At 37.9% G+C, this 21,180-nt stretch overlaps 2 protein-coding genes and 1 pseudogene across 3 annotated transcripts; 2 read left to right on the plus strand and 1 right to left on the minus strand.

The window, feature by feature from the left end:
- Nucleotides 1-973: 973 nt before the first annotated feature.
- LOC311591877 (olfactory receptor 52N5-like) lies at nt 974-1,945 on the plus strand (the record flags this gene model as incomplete). The annotated part of the gene is made up of 1 exon (XM_084771697.1): nt 974-1,945. The coding sequence occupies one exon, from the start codon at nt 974-976 to the stop codon at nt 1,943-1,945; it is 972 nt and encodes a 323-aa protein (XP_084627823.1).
- An 8,078-nt stretch (nt 1,946-10,023) lies between these two features.
- Nucleotides 10,024-10,939, plus strand: LOC311581424 (olfactory receptor 52E4-like; annotated as a pseudogene). Its single transcript has one exon. The product of its transcript is annotated as an olfactory receptor 52E4-like (transcript).
- A 7,019-nt stretch (nt 10,940-17,958) lies between these two features.
- LOC311591878 (olfactory receptor 52E8-like) lies at nt 17,959-18,897 on the minus strand (the record flags this gene model as incomplete). The annotated part of the gene is made up of 1 exon (XM_084771698.1): nt 17,959-18,897. One exon carries the CDS (start codon nt 18,895-18,897, stop codon nt 17,959-17,961), a length of 939 nt encoding a protein of 312 aa, XP_084627824.1.
- Nucleotides 18,898-21,180: the final 2,283 nt, after the last annotated feature.

The raw sequence follows: 21,180 nt of genomic DNA on the forward strand, positions 1-21,180 counted from the left end.
CAGAGTCCCCTCTCCCGCAGCAACTCCCACTGTCCACCGCACTAATCGCCTCCACTGGAAGGCTCTGAGCTGCAAACCTCAGCCACTGCCTCTGGCGCTGCCGGAGCCGCTGTGGGCACTGTTGTTCTCACCGCCGCCGCTCTGATCCGAGAAAGTCCTCGCTCCTCCTGTGTGCAGGGGCCGGCCGGTCCTCCGCACCCTGGTCCCTCCGGACCGTGGAGCACTTCTGCTGCCGTGGTGTGGGGACCTTGGTGTTCCTGGCTCAGAAATCTGTGCAATTCCCTGAATTGTTCGCTGGAGCTTTCAAACACGGTCCACACTGCTCGCCGCCATCTTGGATCCCCCCTATACACCATATATTTCATTGTACTATTATCTTATACTTACATATTGTATTTTAAGTGTATTCTCCCATTATCCTCCTTTGTCTCCCTCCAATGTCTACTTATCCTCTTGGCTTTCTCATCTACTCATGTCTTTTAAAAATAGAGTAAATAATTATTTACATGAGTATGTCATCTTGCCAGTGGGGCTGATTCTGAGTGTGTGTGTGTGTGTGTGTGTGTGTGTGTGTGTGTGTGTGTGTGTAAGAGAGAAAGGGGAAGAGAGACAGAAATAAACACAGAGAGTCAGAGATAGAAAAAGAATAACCCCTATTAAACGTATCAGTTACCCGGTTTTTGCTTTTATTTTTATTTAATTATAAAAATATTACAACTGTAAGGCTTAGGCTTTAAAATTACATTTAGATAGTCTTTAAACTATTTCATTATTGCCTAGACTATTAATATTATTGAACAGCTATACCCTTTAAATGCCACTAGTACTCAAAATAGCTGATACTACTTAGAAATGTAATTTTATTATACTTGTAAATTTTCATCTGGAAAGCTATTAATCAATTTTTTGTTTTAACTCTTTTTCCTCAGGATAGAGATTTCTGGAACAAGAGTGTGTGTCCACTGAATTAACCATGCTGGTTTCTAACAGCTCATATTCGTCCCCACAGTCTTTCATTCTTAATGGTATTCCTGGGCTAGAAGCGTTTCACGTATGGATCTCCCTGCCACTCTGTACAATGTACATTATCTCCCTAGTAGGCAACCTGGGCCTTGTGTACCTCATTTACTATGAGGAATCCTTACATCGCCCAATGTATTTCTTTCTGGCCATGCTTTCTCTCATTGACTTGTTTACCTGCACAACCACTCTCCCCAATGCCCTCTTCATCTTCTGGTTCAAACTCAAGGAAATAAACTTCAATGCTTGCCTAGTTCAGATGTTCTTTGTGCATGGATTCACAGGTGTGGAGTCTGGTGTGCTCATGCTCATGGCCCTGGACCGCTATGTGGCCATTTGCTACCCACTACGCTACGCTACCATACTTACCAATCCTGTCATTGCCAAAGCTGGCCTTGCCACCTTCTTGAGAGGTATATTGTTGATGATTCCTTTTCCATTCTTGGTTAAACGTTTGCCTTTCTGCCGAAGCAATGTCATCTCCCATACGTATTGTGACCACATGTCTGTGGTAAAGTTATCCTGCGCCAGCATCAAAATCAATGTCATCTACGGTCTCATGGTTGCGCTCCTGATCGGAGTGTTTGACATTTGTTGTATATCTGTGTCCTACACCATGATCCTCCAGGCAGTGGTCAGTCTGTCCTCAGCAGATGCTCGGCAGAAGGCATTCAGCACCTGCACTGCCCATATATCTGCCATCATCATCACTTACGTTCCAGCCTTCTTCACTTTCTTCACCCACCGTTTTGGGGGCCACACCATCCCCCCTTCTCTGCACATCATCGTGGCTAATCTTTATCTTCTTCTTCCCCCAACTCTAAATCCCATTGTTTATGGAATGAAGACCAAACAGATCAGAGATAGCATCATAAAATTCTTTCATAATGAAAAGGTTCAAGGTGACCCAAGAAAATTTTCTTGACCTTTAGAAAGTAAATACAGGAGGAAACCATAAGTGTTTTCCATTACTTATTCAAGGATGTGCATCTTAAAGAATATTGAGGAAATTTTGTGTCTGGGTTTATATGTCAATGCTTTTCCCATCAGGTTTTTTATTGCTAATTTATAAAATTAGTTTATCTTTACTTGTCTGGTAATATTGTGCTTGTAGTATACAATATTGTATTTTAAAGTAAAGACACATTTTGTTATACTTAAGTCTAGTTTATCTCACATACATTGAGAGTAGAATAATGCTTCTTACCTTCTGCTTTAGTCAATGCATGTATGGGATTACAACTTCCCTCCAACTGACCCATTTAAGGTATCTTGTATCTTTTTGAAGGATTCCTTAAGTGTTTTGGTCATGCTTGTAACTATTCCTATAGCTAACAATTGAAATGGTTTCTTTGAATATTTTCTAGCCTGGAAAATCCTGAAAATAAAATTCAGCATGTGAATTATTTAAATAAATATGTAATTTCTCTCTATATTAAGTTCAAAAGGCCTGCCATCTCACTATAGTTTATAGAGTTGACATATGGTCCTTACTTAAAAGAAAAAATGTTTCATGAGTTATAGTGATGGAGCAAGTTGGTACAGGGGTACAGGGTGTGGGTCTCTAAGTTTTAGTCAATTAACTGGTGAAATGACTGGTAGATTTTTTTTCATTTATTTATACTTATTTTTCATTTTCCAATTTAATAAGCATTTTTATCTGCTCAACTAAAGCCTGTAATGGAACTTTTCATTTCTCTTCTTGGTCACCATTACTCCCATCAGAAAGTTTCAATGGAGGCAATTATAAATAAAAATATTTTGGATTATGTAGTTAAGCTACTGGCTTTGACAACAGTCATGGAGGAGACAAACAGTCCACTGAAACTAGAAACAACAGAGGTCAATTGTATTTACTTGGACAACTTAGCAGAAGGCAAACAGTTAGACAGCAGTCTATGAGGGATGCAATAGCTTTTTAAGAAACGCGAAAGCAGCACAAAACGTGATCATCTACCCCAAGAGAATTAAAAGGTCACAGAGCTGTGGCATTCGACTCATAATGTAACTTAGAAAGAAAAATCAATTTACTGGTGAGACAGAGAGTTTCTTTCTTAAGGCTATGCTTTATCTAGTGGCCTAATTACCTCAGATCAAGTGCATTCCATTTATAAATACCCTTCTTAACTGGTGAATTGTGTGCCTCTTTTTTTCTGTTTTGCGGTTTTGTTTTGGTTTTATTCTCTCATACAGTCTATCCCAACTACAGCAGCTAACCCACCTGCCCTCTTCCCCAGACCCACTCCTCCTCCATTTTCCTCCAGAAAGGGCAGGCCTCCCAATTATATCAACCAAACACAACTTAACAAGATGGAATAAGACTAGACACAAACCCTCAGATCAAGGGTGGAGGCAACTCAGTAAGAGGAAAAGGATCCCAAGAGCAGGCAAAGGGTTCAGAGACACAACCTACCCCACTGTTAAGAGTCCTCAAGCATAACAACCCCAGCATTTTCTAGAGGACCCAGTAGAGACCAATGCAGGCTCTGTGATGGCTGCTTTGGTCTCTGTGGGCCCCTCTATTCTTTAATAATTTTTGTATCTCTACAAATAGAACAGTAGGGATAGTGATGATTAAAGAATTGTGTCAATAACATTCAAGTAAAAAATATCAGTTAAATGATCTTTAAAATGGCATTTCCTAAACATAGTTCAAAAGCTTTGCAGAACAGATTTACTTAAGAAAGAAGTGGAGACTATACTTAATGGAATCTGAATATTGATTTCTTTGTAAATAGTTATATATACTCTCTTTTCTACAGTAGAACTTCTTTTCTACTAAATATTTCTGGCACATTATGTCAATAATACACAATACTGACAGCTGTGTGGCAGCATCTTGAATGTTTTGTCTCCAGTGTAATCTTATAGTTCAGTCATTTCTCATCCCAGGACCCTGTGCGATCTGAAGCTTTGGTTTCCTCCATTTTAGAGTATCTGCTGCAATATTTATTGAGGGATTATATAAATACTTCTAAGGACTTAGGGAGAATATAGGATATCTATGAAGTCATGACTCATTTTCACTGTTATTTCTGTTTGGCCTCAAACACCAATTCCACAGTTGAGAAATAAAGTCTGCTTTGTGTAATTTTTTTTTCTTACAGAAAAGTTACATCTCCAAAATATAAATGCCATATATTTTCTCTTTACAAAATTTCCATCAGAGATAAATCAACACTTTGGTTAAGATCCTAATTGAAAATCTAATGGAATCTGTATTAGCTTGGGAAATTTAATTGGAGAATGACTGTATTTTTCACAAAAATGCAGTAAAGCCTTTTTATCAAACCACTGTAGCTGTATTTTATATAACTGTATCACATTGTGTTTCCTATTTAAATTAATTTCCTTATTTTTTCTTCTCTCATATATTACATGCTGACTGCAGTTTTCCCTGCCACCACTCCTCCAAACTCCACCCCTCACCTCACGTTTTCTCCAGATCCACTTCTTTTCCATTTCCATCCAAAAAAAAAAAAAGAGCAGGATTACAAAAGATATGAAATGAAGATGGCATAACAAAATACAATAAGGTTAAGCAAATACTTCATATCAAGGCTGGACCAGGAAACCCAGTAGGAGTAAAAGGGTCTCAAAAGCAGGCAAAAGACTCAGAGACCCTAATACCACTCAGGATTCCCACAAGAGCACCAAACTACACAACCGTAACATTTATGCAGAGAACCTAGGGCAGATTCATACAGGTTCCCTGATTGTCTGTTTGCTTCTGTGAGCCCCTATAAGCCCAATTCAGTTGACACTGTGGGCCATGTTCTCTTCATGTCCTTGACCTCTCTGGCTTATACTCTGCTTCCTTCCCACTTTCCGTGGAATTCCAAAGCTCTGCCTAATGTTTGGCTGTGGGTCTCTGCATCTGGCCCTATCACTTTGCTGGATGAAGCCTCTCTGATGAAGATTATGCTAGGCTCTGGTCTACAACTATAGCAGAATATCATTAGAAATCATTTCATTGACATTTTTGGCAGTTATTTTTGGTTCTATCATGGGACTCTGGGCTGTAGATTGGTGTGATATTGTGTTTATCACATACCTAAACTCTTTATCAAGTTACCATTTATATATTTAAATCATAACATCAGGATATTTTTGGTTAGAATGTTCTCAGCAATGATTCTATACTTCCTAAGAATCGATAATGAAATATTATGGGTACAACTTCAAAATCAAGGTTAAATTTTTTGACACCCAAAATAAGTCACTATAGATGTAGTCATTACAACATTTCCTCAGATTAACTATATTTTCTCATTAACTTGTTACATAATAAGTTATTCCAAAAGTTAGTTGGTTAACAGGATGGTTTCTGTCACTGTCATGATTCTGTGGGTGGCTGGCCTCACTTGGGCGGTTCTCCTGCTTTCTGTGACATTCAGGGAAGTCATAACACTAAGCATTATTTGGCTTTCACAGTTTTATTCTCTTACTAACAGCCAACATTTCTGCTACTCATGAGATAAGTAATATTATATGATAAATGGTTCACAATTGGAAATTTACACAACTCTTGGAATCAACATTTCCAGCGACAAGGACTTAATGTTAAAAATATTGCATAGTTAAAATGAACTTAAGTGCAAGACAGACCCATTGTTTTTAATGTAGCAAAAGATCTAAATTCACTGATATAGAGACTACAAAGAAGGCTCAGTGATTAAGAGCATTAGCTTTTCTTCCAGAGGTTCAACTCTCAAGGCATTATTGTGGCTCACAACCTTCTGTTACTTGAGCTTTGAGGGATCTAATGCCATCTTGTGACCTCTGCAGGCACAAGATGTGCATCAGATGTACAAATGTGCAGACAAAACTCTGCACATTAAAGAAATAAATGAAAAAATAAATAATATTTTAATAAACAAATAATGTTTTAAGATCATCTATATAGCTTTATATTTTCCTCTACAACTGATCTTTGGGATGCTATTTTTATTCATTGTGCATGTAATGTCACAGAAAAATAGTCACAATTACCTGAAAAAATAAAATTCAACTCTTCTTTCTAATTATTCATCCGTATGTTATCAAATTTTCTTCAAAACAACATATTACAAAAGTCATCTGAAGAAATAGATATGAAAATGAAGTTGTTATATTTTGAAACATGTATTAAAATACATTGGGATATATAAAATCATATTTGTTCTGATTTTTGTTTTTTAAATTTATCTCTTCATACAAATATTTTATGGAAGCATACATAATGTATGTATATATATTTGTGTGTTTATATATATATATGTATATATAATCCATCTTATTTTCTGAAAGAGTTGTTGTTCCTCTTACATTTGTATACAACAGGAAATGCTGCCACTGTATCCCTGTTTCTTGGTTCTTCCATCATCTGTAGTACTGAGAAACACAAATGATAACTATATAAATAACAAAAGTGAACATCAATCAGTATCAGTTTTATTTGATCCTCACTCTTAGGACAATATATAACCCCTACCTGAGGACCTTGTTCTTGAATCTATGTGCTATGAAGTTGAAAGGGAAAATGGCATTGTGAGGTACATTGAACGTAACTTAGATGAAGGAATTGTTATTCCTATGTTAAGAAAGGCAATGACAGCTGTGTAGAAGAGACTTAAAATGTGTGAAGTATAGGCACTTAGCATCTTGGACAGTTTCTACTGAGAGCGACTTCACCAAGGAGGAGAAGCAAAGTCAATGTTAAAATCTTCAAACTGATATTACCTCACCTAAATGTCAAGATAAGGATTAGAATAGTAGAATCTCTTTCTTGTCTGTCTTGACTACAAGTCTAAAGCAAAGTTTGTACTCAACTGGTCTCTGAAATCAGAAGGTTCTTTGAGTAGCAAACACAGGTTGGAATGGTCATCAAACCTTTCAGAAAAATCAACTGAAGTTATTTGGTCACAGTCAATTCAGCAATTATTGACAAATATAAAATTCATCAAATGCCATGTGGACAAGCGTTCCTGACCCCATAGCCACAGAGCAATGTATGCCATACATGTGAGCAAAGCACCCGGGAGAAATTATAACTAGGCAGTAAACTATAAGTCGGCCAAAGTTTTAGGCATGATGATGACAAACAGGTCCACATCAACCACAGCCCAGATAGGCTGGAATCATAATATCTCCTCTTAGACAATGGAAATGCTGAAAGTGAGTTATGCTGTGGGTGTCTTAACACTCTTACTCTCCCGTTCTTCACTTTATTATATCACATTTTCTAATCTGTGACATTTATATGTGAAAGAATTTCCAAACTCTTCACAGAAATCATTCTGTCATGCTGTTTACACCAGCTTATCTATGTCATCACTGGATGCTGGAGACCTAATTTATGTTGCTATAAATTAAAAGGATAAGAATCTTTGCTACAAAATAGAGAATGGCTGTTCTGTAAATTCTGACATAGCAGAATAAGAATTCTAATTTTGAGTCATGCTGTATTTGCATGCCAGGGGAGGGATGCTAGATTCATATGCATAAATTCTTTATGAAGGAGGGAAGCTGAAAGTTTGCTACTTCCATGTTGTGCATAATCTCTCCCATGTCCTAGATGTGTACTGTGTGACCATTTCTCCTTAGTTAACCCTCAGTCAGAGGTTACAGAAGAGCTTGAAGCCTTCCTTCTCACTTCATGTTAAGATCCACGCTCCATACTGTAGCATAAGCACTGTTCTATATTTTCTGTCTTTCCACAGTATATTACTCATTTTAAATGACATAATCCTGCTCTGTGACTATAAATCCAAACCATCTTTGAAGGTTTAATGCTACCCACTGAAAACAAAGTTTAGTGAGAGACTCTCTAGGGATCATCAGAGCACAGACTATTAATAGAAGGTGGTTGTCATCTATTCCAGGGTTCAGAAATGTAGTCACAGAACATTAATTATTTTCTTTGAGGAAGATGGAAGTTTAAATCCTTAGGGAATTATGGTCCTCTGGGTGATAGTTTGACAGTGAAAAGTAGGCTGCAACAGAAGGATACATTTTGTCTTTCAGGGACAACACCGGAATGATTCCAGAAATGGAGGTCCTTCACCGTTTGCCCTAAGAGGCCACAGATCATGGCCAAGGCTGCTACCTCCTCACAGGTCTAGGCTCTATAGTAAGGTACTGAAACAAAAGAGGTGAAATCTAACAAACAAGGATAAATGGCAGTTCTACAATGCTACTGAGCTGTGGAAAAGAAGATTGTTTCAGAGTATGTATCGTAGATATTGCAGATGTTTGAACATTGAAGTAGAAGTAGTAATGTCTTTTGCATTTTTCATTTTTCATGTTTCAGATTATCTAAAAGCATAGATTAAATTAAACAAAGTTTTAATATAAGGGGCATTATTTTATATCAATATAAGTTTTTTCATTAGTTCTTTTTCTTTTTTTGTTTTTGCTTTTTTTTTGAGCCAGGGTTTCTCTGTGTATCCCTGGCTGTCCTAGACTCACTTTGTAGACCAGGCTGGCCTTGAACTCACAGTGATCCACTTGCGTCTTCCTCCTGAGTGCTGGGATTAAAGGCTTGCACCACCACGCCCGGCCCGTTCTTTGAGAATTTCATAGAATGCATTTTGATCATCTAGCCCCCTCATCTCAGAAACACTAATCATTACCCACCCACTCAATTTTGTGTCTTCTTTTGGGAAACAAAAAGGTAAAAGTAGATTTTTTTAAATAATTAAATACCTATAGACATTTCAATAGAAAGTTTTAAAATTTTCTTGGAGATATATTCATATATTTATTTGTATAATATATTATTATTATCAACACCATTGTTAATATATTTGTATATTATATACTTAATAATAAAATAATTAATATTATTAATATACACTTACCTCCTTTGTATATTTGAATCTAAGTTTTACTTATAAAAAAGAAAGGAGAGAGAGAGAGAGAGAAGGGGAGAGAAAAAGAGGAAAAAAAGAAAAACATCTCATAACTTTCCTGTACAACAAGGAAAATAAAAACAAAACTCCTTTACACTTCCTCGCAAATCCACCTTCCAGTCCCCCAACTAGAAGGGTATTGAGTGTCCTAAATCCTTATCTCAAAAAATGATTGGCATCACTGTCATTCTGTGTTTCATATGTCTACAGAAGTTCCTTCCCTCGTTGTTTTCTTTCTTCCCTCCTTCTTTCTTCCTTCTTTCTTCCTTCGTTCTTTCCCCTCCATTTTTGTCTTCCTTCATCTATGTTGTTCCATTTATCTAAAGCTAAAATAGCTACCTAGTATCTACCACACTCTAGGTTTGATCCCCAACACCACAAAATAAGTAAGATTAAAATGAGGTTAGAGGCAACAATATTGATTACTTTTGTAGGGGTATGGGGAACTTTATGGAGATTTCTGAGCTACTTCTTGACTGTTTGAGGTGATGATATCACTGTGAAGTCTTACTGTTCATGATGTTGCTAGTTTGCATCAGCCACGTATCTCTGGAGAGGAGTAGAACACTGGTACCAAGTGGCTGCAGCAATGCTAGTGTTTGCAAAGTACATGGTCTCTCTGTGCAGCCTTGGCTGTCCTGGAACTTGCTTTGTAGACCAGGCTGTCCACAAATTCACAGAGATCCCCCTGCCTCTGCCTCCCAAGTGCTGGGATTAAAGGCATGTACCACCACGCCCAGCACAAAGTACATTCTTTACATAGACTGGGACAGTAGCTCAGTGGTAGACCTTTGTCTACCATATGTAAGACCTAGGTTTAATTCTCGGTGTAAATATTTTTCATGAATGCAAATCATTGTCATCCTATGACTTGGACATTTGATGTTAATTACTAATTTAAGCTAAATCTTTCCCATTTGTTTGTCCACCTAAATATCACCATTTAAAGAAAGGCCTTCATCATAATAGATGTGTGTGTATGTGTGTGTGTGTGTGTGTGTGTGTGTGTGTGTGTGTGTGTGTGTTCACATATATGGCTAACACATGGATACATACATTTAAAATAGTTGAATTTTGTTCTTTCCACTCAGATTTCAAAGACAGAGAGGGAATGTCTCGTTCAAATGACACTGAATTCCACCCCTCTTTCTTCCTCTTGCTGGGAGTTCCAGGCCTTGAAAGGATGCATGTGTGGATCGGTTTTCCTTTTGGCTTTGTATATTTGATCGCCCTGGTTGGGAACATCATTATCTTGTTTGTGATCAAGAATGAGCACAGTCTTCATCAGCCCATGTTTTACTTCTTGGCAATGTTGGGCTCCATTGATTTGGGCCTATCTACGTCTACAATTCCCAAGATGCTGGGCATCTTCTGGTTTAATTTACAGGAGATTAGTTTTGGAGGATGTGTGACCCAGATGTTCTTCATCCACATATTCACTGCAATGGAGACTGTAGTGCTGGTTGCCATGGCCTTTGACCGCTATGTTGCCATCTGCAATCCTCTGCGGTACAGCCTGATTCTCACAAACAGGATGATCAGTCTTATCCTAGTGGTGGTGTTTGGAGTAAATTTCATTTTGGTCATCCCTCTAGTGTTTCTCATTTTGAGGCTTCCTTTCTGTGGACACCATATAATTCCTCATACATACTGTGAACACATGGGGATTGCTCGTCTGGCCTGTGCTAATATAAAAGTAAACATGATATTTGGGTTGATTCTTATATCAATGGTGTTTGCCGACGTGCTTCTAATTGCCGTTTCCTACATGCTGATCCTACGAGCTGTCTTTTGCCTTCCATCCCGAGATGCCAGGCTCAAGGCACTTAACACATGTGGCTCCCACATCTGTGTCATCCTGGTCTTCTTCACTCCTGCCTTTTTCTCCTTCATGACCCACAGATTTGGCAGGAATGTTCCTGCATACATTCATATTCTCCTGGCTAATCTATATGTTGTTGTTCCCCCTGCTCTGAATCCTGTCATCTATGGGGTTAGGACTAAGCAGATTCGGGAACAGGTTTTAAGCATCTTTTGGAAGAAAAGTTGACATAAGCTATCTCAGAGAGATGCATCTTTCTCTGGGAAGAAAGGATTATATTTGTCAACTATATAATATTGTAACGGGAAGAAAACTGCAACATTAGTATTATTACATTTATTATTTCACCATATGCATAATACAGAAATATACTATATGGATATAAAATAATCATTGTGAAAATGTATGAAGTGCTGGCCAGCAGGATGGGCCAATGAGTAAAGATATTTGCCACTAAGCCTGACAACCTGAGTTCAATGCCAAGAGCCTGCTTCACGAAAGGAGAGAATCAACTCTTACAAGCTGTCTTCTGATTCACAACTAATTAATTAATTAATTAATTAATTAAGAGAGAACATGTGGAATGCCCAAGTCTTAACACAATTTACTTAAAGAGTTTCATTCTTTCCAATTTGGCTCTAACTGAGCTGGTGCACAGTATGTAGTCAATTCTGTTGACATTTGCATATGTATATATATGCATATATATGTTATTATGATATTTTAGTAGTTTTAATATTCTTTCAGTATTTCTTAATTTCTTGTTTTTAATCAATAATTTTATTGATATTTTATTATCACAAACTTGATTCTGAAAATATAATACCTGCAAAGTGTTTAACATTTCTAGAGGTTTTCTTTCCATTTTCCATGCCTAATCCATCATAAGCTCGTCACCAGTTTGAAATACTGTTCAAAATAAACAAGTCCACTCTTTGTAGAAGAGTGCATATATGCATGCACATGCATGTGTGTGTTTATTAATGATAAATAAAGTCATAAATATGGTATGTAGAGGGCAGAGGGAGGTAGAGATGATGAGGAAGGATAAAGGAGGACAGGAGAGGTGTCAGGGAGAGAAAATAAGCATCAGGAGGACTGATAACTTCATAGACACATCAATATGATGGAGAACTTAACGTTCTCAGGAGTTGATGACTTCCCGTAGGAGAAAATGTGGTACATTTACACAGTGGAAGCTAAGTAACAAGGGGGGCCCATGGGAGGATGCTTCAACCCCACTCAAAAGAAGAAATAGAATAAACACTGGAAGTGGATGAAGAGAGGGAATGGGCGGGAGAGAGTGTGGAGAGGTGAACAGGAGTGGAGATCTGATATGGGGAGAGTGGGTATGGAAGGTGAGAGGGCTGGGAGAAAGAATGGAAACTGAGGGAGGGGAGCATCTCTGGGATAAGCTGGATGCCTGTGACAGGATGGGATCCTGGGAATATATGGGGGTGACTCTACTAGCTCAGACTCCTAGCAGCAGATGACATGCAGACTGAAGTGGCCACTTCCTAGCCAGGCAGGACTTCCAGTGGAGAGAGGAGAACACCAACCCACTCACAAAACCTATACCCAAAATTTACCTGCCTACAAGATGTTCAGGGATAAAGACGGAGCAGAGATTGGGGGAATGGCCAACCAATGACTGGCTCAACCTGAGACCCACCCCATAGGAGAGACCCAACCCCTGACACTATTAATGATTCTCTGATATGCTTGCAGAAATAAAGCATAGCTGTCTTCTGAGAGACTCCACCCAGCAGCAGATTGAAACAGGTGCTGAGACTTACACCCAAACATTAGGCAGAGCTTGGAGAGTCTTGTGGAAGAGTGAGAGGGAGGATAGGAAGACCCAGATGGGACAAGAACTCTACAAGAAGACCAACAGAGTCAACTAACCTAGGCCCGTAGGGCTTACACAGACTGAAGCATCAGCCAAAGAGAATGCATGGACTGGATCTATGCCCGTTACGTATGTAACTGATGAGCAGTTTGGTCTTCACGTGGGCCCCCTAGCAAGTAGAGCAGTAGATGTTTCTATCATGGCCTCTGTTACCGGCTTTTGGATCACTTTTCCCTAGCTGGCCTGCTTTGTCTGGTCTCAATGGAAGATGGGTGGGCTTAGTCCTGATGTGACTTGATGTGCAAAGATGGATTGGTACAAGAGGGGATGTGGGGCCATTTTCTGAGGAGAAGGGGAGGGGGGAAGTGGGAAGATAATGTGAGAGCAGGACCAGGAGGAGAGGAGGGAGGGGGCTGAAATCAGGAAGTAAAATGAAAACATAAAGACATCAATGTAATAACAATAACAAACAATAATAATAAACAATAACAACAGACAAAGAAACGCCAAACCTAAAGCTTCCTAGAGCAATTACTCTCAGCCTCATGAATTTAGTTACCCATTCATTGACCTTACATTAAGCATCTTGTAATGCTCAACCATTTTCACCTTGTGGTTCTTCTTGTGAATTGTGAGAAGGACCTCAATAGTAAGCGCAATTTTCACATTTTTAATTTGTCTATACCTCATCTAATGTTTTTACTCATAAAATAGTTGCTTATCCATGTGCGTTTTTGTTTTCCAAATCATGAGTACAACATACACATAGTACAACATAGCTGTCTTAATACATTTTTATAAACATATAAACAGTGAACTTTCAAATATCATTCTTGAAATGTTCTGGTTTTTTCCAGTGACTTGAACTTATCAGACATCCTCAAGCAAAACATATTCTCTCCATCTTTTCTCTACCTTTTAGAGTTCTTTCCATTCTCAACATTCCCAACCCTCTGCCTACATTTATTTCATTGAACAGATGCTCCAAGGAGTTCAGACTTGAGACTTCGAGGATGTCCAAGGCCTACTACCTATATCTTGGTGTGGTGACTTAGACATCTTGTTCCTCTTAATAAGCAAGTCAGTATTTATTTTATGGAATTGCTAGATTGGTATGATTCCAAGTTTTTATGTTTTGAAGCATCTGACAAAGAATATTGACAAGTTGGTGTGCATACTTTATAGAGAGTCCTGAACTAGTGACCACAGCTCAGCCCAAAATAAGTTGAACTACAGTTAATACAAAATAGGTCTTCATGTTCTGCCAGTTAATTACTCCCAACATAATATTTTATCAAGTTTATTAAGATAAGCTTATAAATTTTATATTAGATACATTATACATATATGCTGGGATAAATGTTTACTCAAACATGAGTTGTGAAATTTATTCATATGATTTCAAATACCTGTAATTTCTTGCTTGTACTGACTAAATAAGTACACTAAATTATCCACTTAGATAAACATTTGACTTTAATCCAGTTTTTACTATTATAAATAAAATAGGTTTTAGTGTTTCTGTACATGTTGTTTGAGAGATATTTAGACTCATTTTATAACTTCCCAGAGCACAATTGCTGTGTTATAAATATAACTTTAGCACAGATAGAAAGTACCAGTTTTCCAATATTTTATCTTACTTATAGGTTTGTCAAGTTTAATGATAATTTGTAATTGCTATACATCCTAAGAAATGCCATTAGCTTTGGTGGGGGCTCAGAGGATGGGTGTTCCCTCACTTGGTGCCATTATACTGAATACAAATACAATGTGTTGTGGTTGTGATACTTATTTATCTAATTATTAAAGAGAATCCAGTGGCTATTGCTCATTTGCCTTTCCTTATTAGTGATACACCATTTTATGTTTGTTTCTAATCTTTAGAATCAAGTCACCTGCCTGTGTAATTATAAAGCTATTTTAATGGGCTACCTAACAGTCTTTCTCAGGAATTTGTTTTAACTTCACCAGCTATGCAGATTACATTTTCATTAATTTAATGGTAAATTCAAGTAATTCAAAATTTAGCTGTCAATGAAGTCCTGTAAATGTTTCTAATTAAGATTAATATTCTTGGTGTCCTCTTGAAGAACTCTTTCCCTAGCCCAACACCATGGAAATGTTCTGTATAATCTTACATTTACCCTTGGGCTAGTGTTCCATACAGGATTGATGTTTACATATGGTGTAAAATAAGGATCAATTTCCTTTACAAGTTTTTCAGCTGAGTCAAAATCATTTCTTTCAGAAGTCTAGTGCTCCCATACTGCACACTGTGTGTGTTGTTTTTGTTACAGACCAAGTGTCACTATATAGGAGAGTCTACTCCTAGCCCACTCATTAACTTTCTATCCATGTCAATATCCCACTATTTGAATGACTGCTCTTACATGGAAATAAATAATGATTTCTGATATAGCCCAAATATCATATCTCATTCAGATGAAAGAGATGACGATTCAAGCTTCTAAGGCACAGAACAATCTAAGCCAAACAAAGAGGAAAACAAAGTGATTAAGTGTCAGGAAATCTTGCTAGTTTTATGTTGATATGGGCTACGGGAGCCACTGAAGTTTCATGAAGTAGGGATGAGACAGAAGATTAAGAAGAAAAAAAGACCAGACAGAGACTTAAATGCTTAACTATTTGGTCTTGATCTGATTCCTAAACATTCTGTTCTGTAAGTAGAAATTTGGTCCCCAGTTTTGTTCTACAGTTGCAGAACTCAGAGTTGGAAGAATCCTATCTCCTTCCCCATTTGGCTCCAAACACTTTCACATTTGGTTAATAAGCCACAATACATCAGTGGCCTACTCACCCATCAACTTATCATGGTACCAAATCTAAAATGTTTCTGACTTGACAACAAAACAAAACAAAAAACCCTTCCACTTCAATGTACAGTCTTTTCCAGAAGTTTGACAAAAGCCCTTATTCTAACAGAGAATTCTCATTTTCACTCTGGGCTTTTGACATGCTGAGATCCATTTGGTAGCTCAAATTTTCTCAAAGCAGCAATGGTATGGCCATTTCTAAAGCAAAGACATACATACAAACATATGAATGAACTACTAGTATGTAAACAATTTTATCCAGCTCTCTGATTCTTTTCCCATTTGAATGGTGGTTTGTCCAGATATCTTTATGATCATTAATGCTTCAGAATCAGAATACATTTCTCATTTATTAACTGCTAATTTTAATGGAACACTTATACAGGATACCAACGTGTCAGGGACATCTGTTTGGCCTGCTAGCCCCTCAATCAATCTGGTACACACATGCCCTTTGGTATGATCTCTTATTGCTGTTGCTATGTTTTGAAAAGCAGTTCTAGATAATTTGTCTCTGTGATGATCTGGAGGTGATCTGGAGGGTACATGGTCCTCTCCAAACATGTACAGCAGTCCTACTCAGCTGATACACAAGTGAAAAGATACACACAATATATGGCTGCTAAGATAGGTACAAGCTTCCTGGTAAATTGTCCAATCTTAAGTGGTCATGCCTAAACACATACACATATGAAAAAAAATCTAAGTACATTTAGTATGTGGACCTTCTCTCTCTCTCTCTCTCTCTCTCTCTCTCTCTCTCTCTCTCTCTCTCTCTCTCTCTCTCTCTGTGTGTGTGTGTGTGTGTGTGTGTGTGTGTGTGTGTGTGTGTGTTTGTGTGTAACAATTATAATTGAAGAAAAAAATAATAAATTTTAGAAGTGGGGGCAACGTGAAAGGAATTAGAGGGTGTGAGGGAGTCCTTCTGGTTTATTGCAAGATTGATATAGCTAAGTCACATGGTAGATTTACTTTTAGCTCTTTTGAGAATTCTCCACACTATAGTGAATGGATTGATTTACTATTTCACCAATGGTGAATGAGGGTTCCCTTTCCCTTCAATGTCATGGACATTTGTTGTCTTTTTAATTATTATTTAAACCTTCACCATAACAACCTGTGTAAGATGAAATCTCAAAGTAGTAGTTTAATTTGACTTTTCCTAGTTGCTAAGGATGTTGCGCCCTTTTTTTAGGATTTTCTTTCTTTTTCTTTTTTATTAATTTATTCATATTACATCTAAATTGTTATCCTATCCTTTGTATCCTCCCTTTCCTCCCTCCCTCCTGCTTTCACCCTATTCCCCTCCCCTATGTCTGTGACTGAGGGGCACCTCCTTCCCCTCTATATGATCATAGGTTATCAAGTCTCTTCTTAATATCCTGTTATCCTTCCTCTGTAATGTTGAGTACTTTTAAGCATATTTATTAGCCATTTTTATTTCTTCTTTTAAGAACTACTTTTTCAGGCCTGTACCAATCCTACAAAAGGTAGTTTACAAATTTAGTGTAATCTCGTTCAAAATTCCCATAAATCCTTCACAGAAATAAGAAGCAAAACAACCTACAAGTCTTATGAAAATAAGAGTGACACACAATAGCCAAAGAAACAATGAGCAAAATAAACAATGCTGGGGTGATTCCCATTCCAGATTTCAAGATATGTTACAGAACTATAGTAATTAAAAGAACATCACACACACACACACACACACACACACACACACACACATTCTGACAGAAACAATGTTTTTGTGTAGGAAATGAAATTAAAAGATTATGGTAAACTCTTTGCTCTGGATTAGCTGAGACAAAGATATTGCTGTAGAATTTGGGTGCTTCAGTACAAAAATGAGGTTCATTCTCTGCATGGGAAGCTTCCTGATTGCTACATCTAGAGGGTTTTCTTTTCTTCTTTCTTTTTTCTTTATATTTTTTAAATTCCTCTGTACTTTAGTACTGTATCTTTACTTCTCTATTCTATAATTTTTGTTATCTAGGAGAATTCCTTCTTACTTGGACGTAAAGTGAAGATTCTCTGCGTATTTGACACTATGTAATTACAGAAGTCGTTTTTTCAAAAGTTGTGAGAACAGATTGTAGAGTGATGCCGTGAGACTTAATTCAATATTTTCTTTTCCACCATTACATATTGATGGGAGCCAATTTTGTCATTAAAGTAATTGGAATTATTATTGATTTCTCTGATCAGGACTCCTGGAACCCACATCTGGAAGAGTGCCGCCATGATAGACATTAGCATCAGCAAACCTCTCCACCATAATCAATGGAAAAGTATTGCAAAATAGTACAGGAGCTGCTTTACTCTTGACAAAGATTTTAATGTCTATTATGGAAAGGAAGCTCGCTTACAAATCAATAATATTTTATTAAGATTGGAACAAGTATTTGGTATAATATTTATCTTCTTTACTGCCCATGAGTACAAGAATCTTGTGTGTTTTGCATAATATTTTGTAAAGGCTTTCTTACACATAAGTTCTCCTCTTTATGAAGGAAAAAACAAGGAGGCTCACAGTCAACCTTCCTTACAAAAAAATATCACCACACGATCTCGGATCTGCTTGGTTCTCACCCCGTAAATAAGTGGGTTAAGAGCAGGGGGAACAATCACATATAAGTTAGCAAGGAGGATGTGGAAATACCGTGGAATATTGTGTCCAAATCGATGAGTCAAAAAGGAGAAAAAGGCTGGAGTGAAGAAAGCCAAGATCACACCTACATGGGAACCACAGGTATTAAGAGCTTTGAGCCTGGCTTCCCAGGATGGGAGTTTGAACACAGCATGTAGAATTTTTACATAGGATACAGCAATCAAGATAACATCCAGAAGTATCATAGATATGAGTATTAATCCAAATAATACATTAACCTTGATGCTGACACACGCCAGCCGGGCAATGCCCATGTGCTCACAGTATGTGTGGGGTATGACATTGTGTCCACAAAACGAAAGCCTTAGAATGAGAAATACAAGTGGAAAAACCAAAATGAAGTTTTTGAATAGCCCAACCCCTGAAATAATACAAATCATTCTGTTGGTGAGGATTGTGTTGTATGGGAGAGGGTTGCAGATGGCAATGTAGCGGTCAAAGGCCATGGCTACAAGCATGAATGTTTCAATGCCTGTAAACAGATGTATGAAGAACATTTGAGCTACACAGTCCCTAAAGGCGATCTTACGGAATCCAAACCAGAATATGCCCAGTGCTCTGGGAATGGTTGCTGTAGACAGGCCCAAGTCGGTCAGAGCCAGCATGGCCAATAAGTAGAACATAGGCTGGTGAAGGCTGCGTTCAAGCTGGATCACAAAGAGAATGATGACGTTCCCCAGGACAGCGATAAGATAGACCGTGCCAAATGGCAAAGCAAGCCAGAACTGCAGCTCTTCCAGTCCTGGGATTCCCAAGAGCAGGAAGGATGAAGGGTGAATCCATGAACTGTTGTCTGGTGACATGCTCTCAGGAGCCTCTCATGGGCAGACTCATTTGAGGGAATCTACATAGAACTTGACAACACGTCATCAGCAGTACTAATGAGTAAGAGCAAAAAGGATGCCATTAGTGTGCCTTCTCATGGAATGCAGAAATGTGTTTTCCTTCCTATTTCCTCTCCTTTTTTTCATTGATGTAAATGGCAAATGAAGGTGAATATATATATTATGTTCTCGATAACCAATATTAAGTTTTATCTTCATATAAACCAAATCTAGTGGGGAGATAATTTAGCCAGCTCACAAAGGCTTCTATTTAAAGCTACAATATTTTGAAATATGTAAGTATAAATTGTGGGAAAGTGTTATCTGACTGAAAATGATTGCAAGACCAGACCACAGATAATACTCTAGCTTTCAAAAAATCCTTCTAATGTCACTTATTTAACTAGGAATGTGAGTAAAAATATACGCGATAGGCCATTTCCACATAATCAATGGAACTCTTTACTGCTTCTAAACTTGCTGTAAAAAACTATAATCAGGGGACAATGTTACTGCAAACAACATAGGCTATCAAATAAGAGCCATATATGAGTTGCCTCTTTTTGAGTTGTTGCTTACAGGATATTGCCATCATATTTTGTAATTTTCTAGAGCATGATGAAAAGATACTATTGCTGAAGACATCACATATTTGACTAATATAACATGAAGAAATCAAACCAGTACTGACCTTGAAGCTTCATCCCTCCTGGATAATTTTCATAATACTGGCAGATTCTATGCATACTATGAAAGAAAAATAATCAATAATTAAGCTACAGTAACAAAGGACTGGGCAAGATATGGCCAGTGGTACAATAAAGCGTGAATGTTATGGAAGTAACCAACCATTTTCCCATTGGATCTAAAGCCTGTTTCAGCAGCTGAAGAGATGACTTAGTGATTAATAGTGAATAGTGTTCTTCCAGAGGACCCAAGCGAGTTTCCCACCATTCACATAAGGCAGCTCACAAGCACCTATTACTCCACCTTCAGGGGCATGTGCCCAAAACTGCTGGTCTTCATTGGCTCTTACATTTACATTCTCTCTCTCTCTCTCTCTCTCTCTCTCTCTCTCTCTCTCTCTCTCTCTCTCTTTCTCTTTCTCTCTTTCTCAGAGAGAGAGATACAAATTTTATAATAATAATACCACCACAAGATGGAATTTATACTTGGTGCAATTAAATAGGCCAAAAAAAAAAAAAAGACAAAGAAAAAGAAAAAGAAAAGAAGCATGTCCGGCCAAGTGATAAGCCCTTTAGAAAAACCTAATGCTAAATAAACATAGTAAAGAGTACCCCCTAAGTTCTTATCTTTTTATATACATTGATTTATCTTGCAACACTTACCACAGAAGTTTTTTGGTTTTGTTTTTTTAACAGTAGAAGGTGATTACTACCTAGACCCACAACTGGTTAATGTGCAGAGAAGAAGAGACTATGGGGTTCCTGGCTCTAAATAAACCACCCCTACCACCCCTATTGTGCCCCTTCCCCCTCGCAAGGCTCAGAGATCATTGCAGAGGAAGATGCAGAGAGTGTGTAAGAGCCAGAGGTAGAGGATGTCTGCAAGAAAAAAGCATTTGCCAGACGTGGCAACATCACTGTACACATAAACTCACAGAGAATGGGCCTGCTTTCACAAGACCTGCACAAAGTCAAGCCAATCAAAATCCCACTGTGCACATAGGAGGAGCACCTGAAATACACCCTGAGATGGGAACCATGGCTGCTAGGGACCGGAGAGTCAGTTTTGTCAAGGATGTGACCCAGAAAAAGCTATCAGTAGATGCTTCTGCACCCATGGATTTACAGCCAGCACTATGTGGACTCTAAAGCACATAGTGGTTTTTAAAACGTAGTGTTTGAAAATGGCACATGAAATTGAGAGAGGAAAGTGGTGGGGAGGATAAAGGAGGAAGCAGGAGGTGGATGGAGAGAAGGAGGGTGGATTTGAATAAAATGAATTATATATACATGTATGAAATTTTCAGCTTTCTTAAAAACCATCTTAACTCTTTTGCTTTTGCTAGATTTGTGTTGTTACTTTTAATTTTGTCACCAATGGGTGAAGACATTTGTTTTGATCTTTGAAAAAAGGACCTTCCCTTAGGAGGCCATGGTTTCTCAAAACTCAGTGCAACATAGTTGATCTTAGCTATGAAGTTACCACTTTTTGGCAGACTGACACAGCCTTAAAGCTGTAACCCTTGAACTTTCACTGATGCCCTTTATCCTCAAAGCAATACTGTATGCTTGCTTC

This window comes from Acomys minous (genome assembly GCF_964271855.1).
Source record: "Acomys minous genome assembly, chromosome: 2".
Classification (NCBI taxonomy): domain Eukaryota; kingdom Metazoa; phylum Chordata; class Mammalia; order Rodentia; family Muridae; genus Acomys; species Acomys minous.